Source organism: Pseudophryne corroboree, chromosome 1 (assembly GCF_028390025.1).
Source record: "Pseudophryne corroboree isolate aPseCor3 chromosome 1, aPseCor3.hap2, whole genome shotgun sequence".
In the NCBI taxonomy this organism is placed as follows: Eukaryota; Metazoa; Chordata; class Amphibia; order Anura; family Myobatrachidae; genus Pseudophryne; species Pseudophryne corroboree.
The window spans coordinates 897,131,271-897,146,638 of record NC_086444.1 but is presented as its reverse complement, the minus strand read 5'-3'; the positions used below and the strand labels follow the sequence as shown (position 1 = coordinate 897,146,638).

At 45.9% G+C, this 15,368-nt stretch overlaps 1 protein-coding gene across 3 annotated transcripts in view; it reads left to right on the top strand.

Moving 5' to 3' along the window:
* SEC24D (SEC24 homolog D, COPII coat complex component) overlaps positions 1-15,160 on the top strand; it is a 451,689-nt gene extending 436,529 nt beyond the window's left edge. For all 3 annotated transcript variants that reach the window (XM_063920228.1, XM_063920226.1, XM_063920227.1), the window contains exon 23: positions 13,952-15,160. In XM_063920228.1, the coding sequence (XP_063776298.1) occupies positions 13,952-14,092 (141 nt within the window). In that variant the 3' untranslated portion in view covers positions 14,093-15,160. The remainder of the gene's footprint in view (positions 1-13,951) is intronic.
* Positions 15,161-15,368: the final 208 nt, after the last annotated feature.

Sequence of the window (15,368 nt, the reverse complement as noted above, 5' to 3'; positions counted from 1 at the left end):
GGAGGGGGGCACAAATTAGGCGCAGTATAAACAATACAGCAGCTATAAAGGGAAAAACACTTATATAAGGTTATCCCTGTATATATATATAGCGCTCTGGTGTGTGCTGGCAAACTCTCCCTCTGTCTCCCCAAAGGGCTAGTGGGGTCCTGTCCTCTATCAGAGCATTCCCTGTGTGTGTGCTGTGTGTCGGTACGTTTGTGTCGACATGTATGAGGAGAAAAATGATGAGGAGACGGAGTAGAGTGTCTGTAATAGTGTTGTCACCCCCTGGGGGGTCGACACCTGAGTGGATGTACTGTTGAAATTGCGTGACAGTGTCAGCTTTGTATAAAAGACAGTGGTTGACATGAGACAGCCGGCTACTCAGCTTGTGCATGTCCAGACGTCTCATACAGGGGCTCTAAAGCGCCCGTTACCTCAGATACAGACGCCGACACGGATACTGACTCCTGTGTCGACGGTGAAGAGACAACCGTGATTTCCAATAGGGCCACACATTGCATGATTGAGGCAATGGAAAAAGTTTACACTCTTCTGATAATATAAATACCACCAAAAAAAGGGGTATTATGTTTGGTGAGGAAAAACTTCCTGTAGTTTTCCTAAATCTGAGAAATAAAATGAGGTGTGTGATGATACGTGGGTTTCCCCCCGATAACAATTGATAAATTCTAAAAAGTTATTGGCAGTATACCTTTTCCCGCCAGAGGTTAGGGTGCGTTGGGAAACACCCCCTAGGGGGGATAAGGCGCTCACACGCTTGTAAGAACAAGGGCTCTACCCTCTCTGGAGATGGCCGCCCTTAGGGATCCTGCTGATAGAAAGCAGGAGGGTATCCTAAAATGTTTTTACACACATACTGGTGTTATACTGCGACCAGCAATCGCCTCAGCCTGGATGTGCAGTGCTGGGTTGGCGTGGTCGGATTCCCTGACTGGAAATTTGATATCCTAGATAAGGACAGTATATTATTGCCTATAGAGCAATTAAAAGATGCATTTCTATATATGCATGATGCACAGCGGAATATTTGCCGACTGGCATCAAGTATAAGTGCGTTGTCCAATTATACCAGTAAAGTGGTCAGGTGATGCGGATTCCAAACGGCATTTGGAAGTATTGCCTTAAAAAAAAAAAAAAAAAGGGGATGTACCCCAGGTCGCCTCTCAAAATAAGACGCCGTATTATTAGGCGCAGTCCTGGTTGGCAAGCGGACAAAAGGGTTCCTCTTTTCTGCTCGTGACAGAGGGAGAGGAAAATGGCTGCAGAGATCAGCCAGTTCCCAGGAACAGAAACCCTTTTCCGCCTCTGCCAAGCTCTCAGTATGACGCTAGGGCTTTACAAGTTCAGGCACGGTGGGGGCCCGTTCTCAATGAATTTCAGTGCGCAGTGGGCTCACTCGCAAGTAGACCCCTGGATCCTTCAGGTAATATTTCAGGGGTACAAATTGGAATTCGAAACGTATTCCCCTCGCCGTTTCCAAAAGTCTGTTTTACCGACGTCTCCCGCTGACAGGGAGGCAGTTTTGGAAGCCATTCACAAGCTGTATTCCCAGCAGGTGATAATTAAGGTACCCCTCCTGCAACAGGGAACGGGGTATTATTCCACACTATTGTGGTACCGAAGCCAGACGGCTCGGTGAGACCGATTTTAAAATCTAAAATCTAAAATCTTTGAACACTTACATACAGAGGTTCAAATTCAAAATTGAGTCACTCAGAGCAGTGATTGCAAACCTGGAAGAAGGGGACTACATGATGTCTCGGGACATCAAGGATGCTTACCTTCATGTCAAAATTTACCCTTCTCACCAAGGGTATCTCAGGTTATGGTACAGAACTGTCACTATCAGTTCAGACGCTGCCGTAGGGATGGTCCACGGCACCCCGGGTCTTTACTGAAGTAATGACCGTAATGATGATATTCCTTCGAAGGAAGGGAATTTTAGTTATCCTTTTCCTACGAAGCAATCCCATTCGGCAGATTCCACGCAAGACTTTCCAGTGGAACCTACTGGACAAATGGTCCGGGTCGCATCTTCAGATGCTTCAGCGGATAACCCTGTCACCAGGGACAAGGGTATCCCTCCTGTGGTGGTTGCAGAGTGCTCATCTTCTAGAGGGCCGCAGATTCGGCATGAGGGACTGGGTCCTGGTGGCCACGGATGCCAGCCTGCGAGGCTGGGGAGCAGTCACACAGGGAAGGAATATCCAGGGCTTATGGTCAAGCCTGGAGACATCACTTCACATAAATGTCCTGAAGCTAAGGGCCATTTACAATGCTCTAAGCTTAGCAAGACCTCTGCTTCAAGGTCAGCCGGTGTTGATCCAGTCGGACAACATTACGGCAGTCACCCACGTAAACAGACAGGGTGCCACAAGAAGCAGGAGGGCAATGGCAGAAGCTGCAAGGATTCTTCGCGGGGCGAAAAACCATGTGATAGCACTGTCAGCAGTTTTCATTCCGGGAGTGGACAACTGGGAAGCAGTTTTCCTCAGCACGACCTCCACCCGGGAGAGTAAGGACTTCACCCAGAAGTCTTCCACATGATTATAAACCGTTGGGAAAAACTCGACAGGTATTGCGCCACGTCAAGGGACCCTCAGGCAATAGCTGTAGATGCTCTGGTAACAACGTGGGTGTACCAATCAGTGTATGGGTTCCCTCTTCTGCCTCTCATACCCAAGGTACTGAGATTGATAAGATGGAGAGGAGTAAGCACTATATTAGTGGCTCCGGATTGGCCAAGAAGGAATTGGTAACCGGAACTTCAAGAGATGCTCACGGAGGATCCGTAGCCTCTACCTCTAAGAAGGGACCTGCTCCAGCAAGGACCTTGTCTGTTACAAGACTTACCGCGGCTGCGTTGACGGCATGGCGGTTGGACGCCGGATCCTGAAGGAAAGAGGCATTCCGGATAAGGTCATCCCTATCCTGATCAAAGCCAGGAAGGATGTAACCGCAAAACATTATCACCGCATTTGGCGAAAATATGTTGCGTGGTGCGAGGCCAGTAAGGCTCGACGGAGGAAATTCAACTGGGTCGATTCCTACATTTCCTGCAAACAGGAGTATCTATGGGCCTGAAATTGGGGTCCATTAAGGTTCAAATTTCGGCTCTGTCAATTTTCTTCCAAAAAAGAACTAGCTTCAGTCCCTGAAGTTCAGACATTTGTTAAAGGGGTACTGCATATACAGCCTCCTTTTGTGCCTTTAGTGGCACTTTTGGGATCTCCAGGTGGTTTTTGGGTTCCAAAAGTCACATTGGTTTGACACACTTAAATCTGTGGAGTTAAAATATCTCACAGAAAAAGTGGTCATGCTGTTGGCTCTGGCCTGGGCCAGGCGCGTGTCAGAATTGGTGGCTTTATCCTGTAAAAGCCCTTATCTGATTTTCCATTCGGACAGGGCGGAATTGAGGACTCGTCCTCAGTTTCTCCCTAAGGTGGTTTCAGCGTTCACCTGAACCAAACCTATTGTGGTGCCTGCGGCTACTAGGGACTTGGAGGACTCCAAGTTGCTAGACGTTGTCAGGACCCGGAAAATATATGTTTCCAGGACGGCTGGAGTCAGGAAATCTGACTCGCTGTTTATCCTCTATGCACCTAACTAGCTGGGTGCTCCTGCTTCTAAGCAGACTATTGCTCATTGGATTTGTAGTACAATTCAGCTTGCACATTCTGTGGCAGGCCTGCCACAGCCAAAAATCTGTAAATGCCCACTCCACAAGGAAGGTGGGCTCATCTTGGGCAGCTGCCCGAGGGGTCTCGGCTTTACAACTTTGCCGAGCAGTTACTTGGTCAGGAGCAAATACGTTTGTAAAATTCTACAAATTTGATACCCTGGCTGAGGAGGACCGGGAGTTCTCTCATTGGGGGCTGCAGAGTCATCCGCACTCTCCCGCCCGTTTGGGAGCTTTGGTATAATCCCCATGGTCCTTACGGAGTTCCCAGCATCCACTAGGACGTCAGAGAAAATAAGAATTTACTTACCGATAATTCTATTTCTCGTAGTCCGTAGTGGATGCTGGGCGCCCATCCCAAGTGCGGATTGTCTGCAATACTGGTACATAATTATTGTTACCAAAAAATTCGGGTTATTGTTGTAGTGAGCCATCTTTTCGAGAGGCTTCTCTATTATCATGCTGTTAACTGGGTTCAGATCACAAGTTGTACAGTGTGATTGGTGTGGCTGGTATGAGTCTTACCCGGGATTCAAAATCCTTCCTTATTGTGTACGCTCGTCCGGGCACAATATTCTAACTGAGGCTTGGAGGAGGGTCATAGGGGGAGGAGCCAGTGCACACCAGGTGATCCTAAAGCTTTCTTTAGATGTGCCCTGTCTCCTGCGGAGCCGCTATTCCCCATGGTCCTTACGGAGTTCCCAGCATCCACTACGGACTACGAGAAATAGAATTATCGGTAAGTAAATTCTTATTTTAATTATTTCAAGACTGAAGGTTCATCAGACAGACATACATATCCCCATATGTCTTGTGTAGAGTAATCAGACCCTACAGCAGGCATGTCCAAACTGCGGCCCTCCAGCTGTTGAGAAACTACACATCCCAGCATGCCCTGACACAGCTTTAGCATTCTCTGACAGCAAAACTGTGTCAGGGCATGCTGGGATATGTAGTTTCACAACAGCTGGAGGGCCGCAGTTTGGACATGCCTGCCCTACAGGATAGTATGCAGCACTCAGAATTTGTCTTTGGCTGATTGGAAGTGACAGTGTACCTTGTGACCACCTAATATGCTAGGTGAATTAATCATGGCTATATGCAGTTCAGCATCAGCTCCATACAATGCATATGCCTGAGCACAGCAGTGCCACACATGGTAGGTTAGAAGTACTGCACTGACTTGTATGGCTGTATGAGTCATTTAGTCAGTGAACTGATCAGTGAACTGTAATGAATCACTGAACTACTGAACTACTTGCAAGGAGAATGACTCACGAGTCGTCAGGACAATGCAGTTCACTCAGCTCCACAGAGTGAGTCCACTCCATGTCTGAGCACAGCAGTGACCACTGTGGCAGCAGAGATGTACTGACTCATGAGTATTGCTGAGTGAGAGCTGAATAAAAACAGTGCTGCTGCAGCAGCACCTATACAACACCCAGCAGAAGATTTAGCACAGCAGTATGCACAGGAGCCAGTAGTACCAGAAGTAGCAGCAAGTGTTTGGACATCTGGACTAATAGGACAGTGATTGTATCACAGAAAAGTGAGCAACATGACCACACATGCTCACTCACAGACACACATAGGGGTAAATTTACTAAGGTGGGAGATTTTTAGAACTGGTGATGTTGCCCATGGCAACCAATCAGATTCTACTTACCATTTATCTAGCTGCTTCTAGCAGATAATAGATATAATCTGATTGGTTGCTATGGGCAACATCACCAGTTCTAAAAATCTCCCACCTTAGTAAATTTACCCCATAGACTTTGGCTAGGCAGTGCAGATGCTATTTTTTTTATTAGATCTGTATTGCTGGGCTGTGTTGTACTTTTAACTTTCATTTCACAGCATCAGATTCAGGAAGTGAAAATCCAGTGAATGAGACAGTGACTAGCCTAATGCTAGCTCTATTCTGTCTGTATCTAACTCCTCCTTTCTGATGAACTAATCTTTGCCAAAGCTGTGAACTGAACGAACTAGTTCACTTCGAAGATTAGTTAATTTTGAACTAATCATTCATGAACTACCCATCACTAATCATCACAGATGTCATCCCAGAAGCTATAATACGCAATGCACAGTAGTTCGATAGTCGCCCGTTGTGCGAAAACGCACAGTGGCGATCAGGTCTAAATCGGGCCCATAGACCCCTGAATTCCATGCTATTCTGAGTGGTGCATACGGGGAAGAACAGCCTGTATAAAATGGATCTCTTGCACAGAGCATGGAGCTGGTGCAAGTGCGCATACTAATGATGACTGTTACAGCTGTGGATGGAGAAAACACGAGGCCTGAACCAGGTCCTGGCATTAGTGCGGCTCATGCTCATGTTCAGTACTTTGTGCATACGCTGTACTCTGACATCGAAAGCAGATCGGCTGGAGGCTGTAACTGATGGACAGTCTGCTGTTGTTTGGGAGGGGAGTGTGTGTGTGTGTGTGTGTGGGGGGGGGGGGGGGGCTGTTAAAAGCCTTGTCCCAAAGATTAGGTTACAGTACCCCAGGGATCTGTACTTGGACCAGTGCTTTTTAATATATTTCTCTGACGTCCTAGTGGATGCTGGGACTCCGTAAAGGACCATGGGGAATAGCGGCTCCGCAGGAGACAGGGCACAAGAATAAAAGCTTTAGGATCAGGTGGTGTGCACTGGCTCCTCCCCCTATGACCCTCCTCCAAGCCTCAGTTAGATTTTTGTGCCCGAACGAGAAGGGTGCAGGCTAGGTGGCTCTCCTGAGCTGCTTAGAATAAAAGTGTATTTTAGGTTTTTTATTTTCAGTGAGTCCTGCTGGCAACAGGCTCACTGCATCGTGGGACTAAGGGGAGAAGAAGCGAACTCACCTGCGTGCAGAGTGGATTGGGCTTCTTAGGCTACTGGACATTAGCTCCAGAGGGACGATCACAGGTTCAGCCTGGATGGGTCCCGGAGCCGCGCCGCCGGCCCCCTTACAAAGCCAGAAGAGCGAAGAGGTCCGGTGAAATCGGCGGCAGAAGACGGTCCTGTCTTCAGACTAAGGTAGCGCACAGCACCGCAGCTGTGCGCCATTGCTCTCAGCACACTTCACACTCCGGTCACTGAGGGTGCAGGGCGCTGGGGGGGGGGGCGCCCTGAGACGCAATATAAACAGATAATACCTTAGGTTGGCAAAAGAATACATCACATATAGCTCCTGGGCTATATGGATGTATTTTAACCCCTGCCATTTTTACAGAAAAGAGCGGGAGATAAGGACGTCGTGAAGGGGCGGAGCCTATCTCCTCAGCACACAAGCACCATTTTCCCTCACAGCTCCGCTGGAAGGACGGCTCCCTGACTCTCCCCTGCAGACTTGCTACAGAATCAGGGTAAAAAAGAGAAGGGGGGGGCACTATTGGCAGCTAAAAATAATATAAACAGCAGCTATAAGGGAATAACACTTATATAAGGTTATCCCTGTATATATATATAGCGCTTGGTGTGTGCTGGCAGACTCTCCCTCTGTCTCTCCAAAGGGCTAGTGGGGTCCTGTCCTCTATCAGAGCATTCCCGGTGTGTGTGCTGTGTGTCGGTACGTGTGTGTCGACATGTATGAGGAGGAAAATGATGTGGAGGCGGAGCAATTGCCTGGGTTAGTGATGTCACCCCCTAGGGAGTCGACACCTGACTGGATGATCGTATTTAAAGAATTAAGTGATAATGTCAGCACTTTGCAAAAAACGGTTGACGACATGAGACAGCCGGCAAATCAATTAGTGCCTGTCCAGGCGTCTCAGACACCGTCAGGGGCCCTAAAACGCCCGTTACCTCAGTGGGTCGACACAGATACTGAGTCTAGTGTCGACGGTGAGGAGACAAACGTAATGTCCAGTAGGGCCACATGTTACATGATCACGGCAATGAAGGAGGCATTGAACATTTCTGACACTACAAGTACCACAAAGAAGGGTATTATGTGGGGTGTGAAAAAACTACCAATAGTTTTTCCTGAGTCAGATGAATTAAATGAGGTGTGTGATAAAGCGTGGGTTTCCCCCGACAAAAAACTGCTAATTTCTAAAAAATTATTGGCACTATATCCTTTCCCGTCAGAGGTTAGGACGCGTTGGGAAACACCCCCTAGGGTAGATAAGGCGCTCACACGTTTATCTAAACAAGTAGCGTTACCGTCTCCTGATACGGCCACCCTCAAAGAACCAGCTGATAGAAGGCTGGAAAATATCCTAAAAAGTATATACACACATACTGGTGTTATACTGCGACCAGCAATCGCTTCAGCCTGGATGTGCAGTGCTGGAGTCGCGTGGTCGGATTCCCTGACTGAAAATATTGATACCCTGGATAGGGACAATATATTGTTAACTATAGAGCATTTGAAGGATGCATTACTATATATGCGTGATGCACAGAGGGATATTTGCACCCTGGCATCAAGAGTAAGTGCTATGTCCATTTCTGCCAGAAGAGCGTTATGGACGCGACAGTGGTCAGGGGATGCGGATTCCAAACGACATATGGAAGTATTGCCGTATAAAGGGGAGGAGTTATTTGGGGCTGGTCTATCGGACCTGGTGGCCACGGCAACGGCTGGAAAGTCCACCTTTTTACCCCAGGTCACTTCACATCAGCAGAAAAAGACACCGTCTTTTCAAACTCAGTCCTTTCGTTCCCATAAGTACAAGCGAGCTAAAGGCCACTCCTTTCTGCCCCGGGGCAGAGGAAGAGGAAAAAAACTGCACCATGCAGCCGCTTCCCAGGAGCAGAAGCCCTCCCCTGCTTCTGCCAAGTCTTCAGCATGACGCTGGGGCTTTACAAGCAGACTCAGACATGGTGGTGGCCCGTCTCAAGAATTTCATCGCGCAGTGGGCTCACTCGCAAGTGGACCCCTGGATTCTACAGGTAGTATCGCAGGGGTACAAACTGGAATTCGAGGCGTTTCCCCCTCGCCGGTTCCTGAAGTCTGCTCTACCAAAGTCTCCCTCCGACAGGGAGGCAGTTTTGGAAGCCATTCACAAGCTGTATTCCCAGCAGGTGATAATCCAGGTACCCCTCCTGCAACAAGGAAAGGGGTATTATTCCACGCTGTTTGTGGTACCGAAGCCGGACGGCTCGGTGAGACCAATTTTAAATCTGAAATCCTTGAACACTTACATAAAAAGGTTCAAATTCAAGATGGAATCACTCAGAGCGGTGATAGCAAACCTGGAAGAAGGGGACTATATGGTGTCTCTGGACATCAAAGATGCTTATCTCCACGTCCCAATCTACCCTTCTCACCAAGGGTACCTCAGGTTTGTAGTACAAAACTGTCATTATCAGTTTCAGACGCTGCCGTTTGGGTTGTCCACGGCACCTCGGGTCTTTACCAAGGTAATGGCCGAAATGATGATTCTTCTTCGAAGAAAAGGCATCTTAATTATCCCTTACTTGGACGATCTCCTGATAAGGGCAAGGTCCAGGGAACAGTTAGAAGTCGGAGTAGCACTATCTCAGGTAGTGTTACGTCAGCACGGGTGGATCCTAAATATTCCAAAATCGCAGCTGATTCCAACGACACGTCTACTGTTCCTAGGAATGATTCTGGACACAGTCCAGAAGAAGGTGTTTCTCCCGGAGGAGAAGGCCAGGGAGTTATCCGAGCTAGTCAGGAACCTCCTAAAACCAGGCCAGGTGTCAGTGCATCAGTGCACGAGGGTCCTGGGAAAAATGGTGGCTTCTTACGAAGCGATTCCATTCGGAAGATTCCATGCAAGAACTTTTCAGTGGGATCTACTGGACAAATGGTCCGGATCGCATCTTCAGATGCATCAGCGGATAACCCTGTCGCCAAGGACAAGGGTGTCTCTTCTGTGGTGGCTGCAGAGTGCTCATCTACTAGAGGGCCGCAGATTTGGCATTCAGGATTGGATCCTGGTGACCACGGATGCAAGCCTGAGAGGCTGGGGAGCAGTCACACAGGGAAGAATTTTCCAGGGCTTGTGGTCAAGCATGGAAACATCTCTTCATATAAACATTCTGGAACTAAGGGCCATTTACAATGCCCTAAGTCAAGCGAAACCCCTGCTTCAGGGTCAGGCGGTATTGATCCAATCGGACAACATCACGTCAGTCGCCCACGTAAACAGACAGGGCAGCACGAGAAGCAGGAGGGCAATGGCAGAAGCTGCAAGGATTCTTCGCTGGGCGGAAAATCATGTGATAGCACTGTCAGCAGTGTTCATTCCGGGAGTGGACAACTGGGAAGCAGACTTCCTCAGCAGACACGACCTCCACCCGGGAGAGTGGGGACTTCACCCAGAAGTCTTCCACCTGATAGTAAACCGTTGGGAAGAACCAAAGGTGGACATGATGGCGTCCCGTCTAAACAAAAAACTAGACAGATATTGCGCCAGGTCAAGGGACCCTCAGGCAATAGCGGTGGACGCTCTGGTAACGCCGTGGGTATACCAGTCAGTGTATGTGTTCCCTCCTCTGCCTCTCATACCAAAAGTACTGAGAATCATAAGAAGGAGAGGAGTAAGAACTATACTCGTGGTTCCGGATTGGCCAAGAAGGACTTGGTACCCGGAACTTCAAGAGATGCTCACGGACGAACCGTGGCCTCTACCTCTGAGAAAGGACCTGCTCCAGCAGGGGCCTTGTCTGTTCCAAGACTTACCGCGGCTGCGTTTGACGGCATGGCGGTTGAACGCCGGATCCTGAGGGAAAAAGGCATTCCAGATGAAGTCATCCCTACCCTGGTCAAGGCCAGGAAGGACGTAACCGCAAAACATTATCACCGCATTTGGCGAAAATATGTTGCGTGGTGTGAGGCCAAGAAGGCCCCTACAGAGGAATTTCAACTGGGTCGTTTCCTCCATTTCCTGCAAACAGGACTATCTATGGGCCTAAAATTAGGGTCCATTAAGGTTCAAATTTCGGCCCTGTCGATTTTCTTCCAGAAAGAACTGGCTTCAGTGCCTGAAGTTCAGACATTTGTAAAAGGGGTACTGCATATACAGCCTCCTTTTGTGCCTCCAGTGGCACCTTGGGATCTCAATGTTGTGTTGAGTTTCCTAAAGTCACATTGGTTTGAACCACTCACCACTGTGGACTTCAAATATCTCACATGGAAGGTGACGATGCTGTTAGCCCTGGCTTCAGCCAGGCGTGTGTCAGAATTGGCGGCTTTATCATATAAAAGCCCTTACTTAATTTTTAATTCTGACAGGGCAGAATTGAGGACTCGTCCTCAATTTCTACCTAAGGTGGTTTCTGCATTTCACATGAACCAACCCTATTGTGGTACCTGCGGCTACTAGGGACTTGGAGGACTCCAAGTTGCTTGACGTTGTCAGGGCCCTGAAAATATATGTTTCCAGGACGGCTGGAGTCAGAAAATCTGACTCGCTGTTTATCCTGTATGCACCCAACAAGCTGGGTGCTCCTGCTTCTAAGCAGACGATTGCTCGTTGGATTTGTAGTACAATTCAGCTTGCACATTCTGTGGCAGGCCTGCCACAGCCAAAATCGGTAAAAGCCCATTCCACAAGGAAAGTGGGCTCATCTTGGGCGGCTGCCCGAGGGGTCTCGGCTTTACAACTTTGCCGAGCAGCTACTTGGTCAGGGGCAAACACGTTTGCTAAATTCTACAAATTTGATACCCTGGCTGAGGAGGACCTGGAGTTCTCTCATTCGGTGCTGCAGAGTCATCCGCACTCTCCCGCCCGTTTGGGAGCTTTGGTATAATCCCCATGGTCCTTACGGAGTCCCAGCATCCACTAGGACGTCAGAGAAAATAAGATTTTACTTACCGATAAATCTATTTCTCGTAGTCCGTAGTGGATGCTGGGCGCCCATCCCAAGTGCGGATTGTCTGCAATACTTGTATATAGTTATTGTTACAAAAATTCGGGTTATTATTGTTGTGAGCCATCTTTTCAGAGGCTCCTTTTCGTTTTATCATACTGTTAACTGGGTTCAGATCACGAGTTGTACGGTGTGATTGGTGTGGCTGGTATGAGTCTTACCCGGGATTCAATATCCTTCCTTATTATGTACGCTCGTCCGGGCACAGTATCCTAACTGAGGCTTGGAGGAGGGTCATAGGGGGAGGAGCCAGTGCACACCACCTGATCCTAAAGCTTTTATTCTTGTGCCCTGTCTCCTGCGGAGCCGCTATTCCCCATGGTCCTTACGGAGTCCCAGCATCCACTACGGACTACGAGAAATAGATTTATCGGTAAGTAAAATCTTATTTTATTGGTGACATTGCAAATGGCATTAAAGGGAAAGTATGCCTTTTTGCAGATGACACAAAGGTATGCAACAGGGTAGACACACCAGGTGGGGTAAAACAAATGATAGAGGATCTAGGTAGACTAGAGGAATGGTCAAGAGTCTGGCAATTACAGTTTAATGCCAAAAAATGCAAAATCATGCACTTGGGTCTCAAAAATCCTAAAGCTAAATACAGTATTAATGGCACTATACTGGAAACTACTGAGGAGGAAAGGGATCTAGGAGTCACTATTTCAGATGACTTAAAGGCAGGTAAGCAATGTAACAAGGCAATGAGGAAAGCTAGTCAGATGCTTGGCTGCATTGGGAGAGGAATCAGCAGCAGAAAGAAAGAAGTAATAATGCCACTGTATAGGTCATTGGTACGGCCTCATCTAGAATACTGTATTCAGTTCTGGAGGCCATATCTTCAAAAGGATATTAATACATTAGAAACTGTACAAAGGAGGGCAACTAAAATGGTGCATGGCCTACATCACAAAACATACCCAGAAAGACTTAGAAATCTCAATATGTATAGTTTGGAGCAGAGAAGGGAAAGGGGGGACATGATAGAAACTTTCAAATATATCAAGGGTTTCAACAAAGTCCAGGAGGGAAACATTCTCCAAATGAAGAGAAGCAAAAGGACACGAGGACATGCACTGAGACTGGAGGGGGGAGGTTCAGGGGAAATTTGCGGAAAAATTATTTCACAGAAAGGGTAGTGGACAAGTGGAATAGCCTCCCATCAGAGGTGGTAGAGGCTAAGACAGTAGAGCAATTTAAACATGCATGGGATAGACAGAAGGATATCCTTACAAAGAAATAAGGATCAAATAAGGTTAGAGATAAAAAATATTATTAAAAAAAAAAAGGGGCAGACTAGATGGGCCAAGTGGTTCTTATCTGCCGACAAATTCTATGTTTCTATGTTTTTTTTAGGTTGAATGTGATGATACTTTGCCCTTGTTAGGTGCACATTACACTTTTTCCCCATGTTTTTGTATTTTAAAATAAAGGCTGGATTTTCCGATAAGTGAAACATTACTTGTAGGATATCTTTGATGATTCTTGTGGTTTTAGGTTCAAGTACAAATAAATTATGACTACTGCTAATTCCACTTATATGAAATTATTTATTTTCCTTCTAATCTAAATCTGTTTTCATACATGTTTTGTATGAACGGTCACCATTATCTTTATGTTAATTCATCTCAATTAGTTTCATATCGTTCCTACACATGCAGCGATTGGAAATTAATAAATCTATGGGTGGCCTCATTATAATGTCCTACCATGGCTTCGGCTGTAGAATACATTTTCTGGCCCATACAATATAGAATGAAATATTTCCTTTTAGATTTGTCAAATCGTTTTGATGCTGTCTGTTCTACAAGCCTAAACTCAAAGTGAAATCAGATGTATTGCCGTATCCTACTGTCTTAGGCTGAGACAGCGGTTTATTCAGAACATCTTCACAAGGCTGCCCTGCCATATTTCTAAGGTGTCCGTCTCACATCCTAGTTAATGTATATGACCACTAAATAAATTGTACTTTTTAGTGCCAGTGTATGATACTTTTATTCTCAGAAATGTGACTTCCCCAGAGAAAGCCCCGAAGTGCTGAACATGCTGAATGGAGCCTCCTGTTGGACCCATCCCCCCAACACGTCATACTGCTGCTGCTTCATTATCTGGTCTAATGAGATTTGAAATTCCTAAGTTCTAGCATGACATCTTATAAAGCTCAGCAGGACAATGAATTGGTGGTGGGCCTGACAGTATACTCCACAGCAGCCTCATCTATACACTGAGTCCTGCTTTGTGGAAGCTCAATTTCATACAGGCTCTTCCCCCACTCACAGTGCGTAGAAGAGTTTTAGGGGAGGGGGAATTATCATAGCAGTAAGGGAGATTTATACTCATGTTTTTTTTTAAAGGCCATTTTTGAATGTGGAAATATTTTATACAGTGTTTAAAAGTGGAACTAATATGTATATATATTTTTTTTTATATTGCAGCTGGTCTTAGTGAAGCAGAAGGACAAGGCAGAGATGGCTTTCAGACAACTGCTGGTGGAAGACAAAGGTCTGCTAGGCGGTACTTCATACATGGATTTCCTCTGCTGTGTCCATAAAGAGATCCGCCAGTTTCTTACCTAAGCCACCCAAGAAGCCTCCTATAGATCGTCCTCATACATACCAGCAAACACTGTCCTGACATACGCTGTGGGGTAGTGTACTACACAAGAAATTACATGACATTTCGCAATCTTTATTTTCAGTGCTCACTTTTTTTTTTCCAAGTGAGTTTTGTGTAGCATCAAGCAAATCTGTTCTCTCTTATGGAAGTAGCCATTTGTTTGACTGGTTACTTCAAAATAAAATATATATATTTGTGTGTTAAAAGAAGGAAGCAATTTATACGTATTTATGTCTGAAATTTGCATAAGAATTCTGTTTTTCTCTGATCACATTGTGATGGCTTTGTTACAAAATATGTACAGGTTGAGTATCCCATATCCAAATATTCCGAAATACAGACTTTTTGAGTGAGAGTGAGATAGTGAAACCTTTGTTTTTTGTTGGCTCAATGTACACAAACTTTGTTTAATACACAATGTTATTAAAAATATTGTATTAAATGACCTTTAGGCTGTGTGTATAAGGTGTATATGAAACATAAATGAATAGTGTGAATGTAGACACACTTTGTTTAATGCACAAAGTTATAAAAAATATTGTATAAAATTACCTTCAGGCTGTGTGTATAAGGTGTATATGAAACATAAATGCATTCTGTGCTTATATTTAGGTCCCATCACCATGGTATCTCATTATGGTATGCAATTATTCCAAAATACGGAAAAATCCGATATCCAAAATACCTCTGGTCCCAAGCATTTTGGATAAGGGATACTCAACCTGTATTTCTTAACTCGATCTTCAAATAAACTGTCAAATGAATGAATGGGTTACAGGTACGCACAGATGTTATAGTATCGGGAGAGACTGATGATTTCACACCCCTGTGAACTATTGCTTTTTATTGGTCAAGTTTAATCTTCAGATGTAACATGTGCCTTCCCGCTGGCATAGAAAATGTCCTTACAGGAGGTGCCCAACACATCAGCTAATGTTAATAATAATAACAACAACAATAATTTCTTCATTAGTAGTAAAATACTTCATAATAATAACCAAGAATAAATCATTCAAAAAGTATCAGAATATTTGTGTGGACAGTCAAATTTTGTGTTTCGTGTATGGTCCCTGCAATTTGGAACAGAAGACTGGTACTGTATACACATGTAACTACTTTATCAGCCACTGCGTACCTGGTGCCAAATGCAACTGAATCATTATAAAAACAGAATTCATGCAATCTCATTAGTTGGATGCTTTTTAGGTTCTAGAATTCATCATTCCAAGATTGATA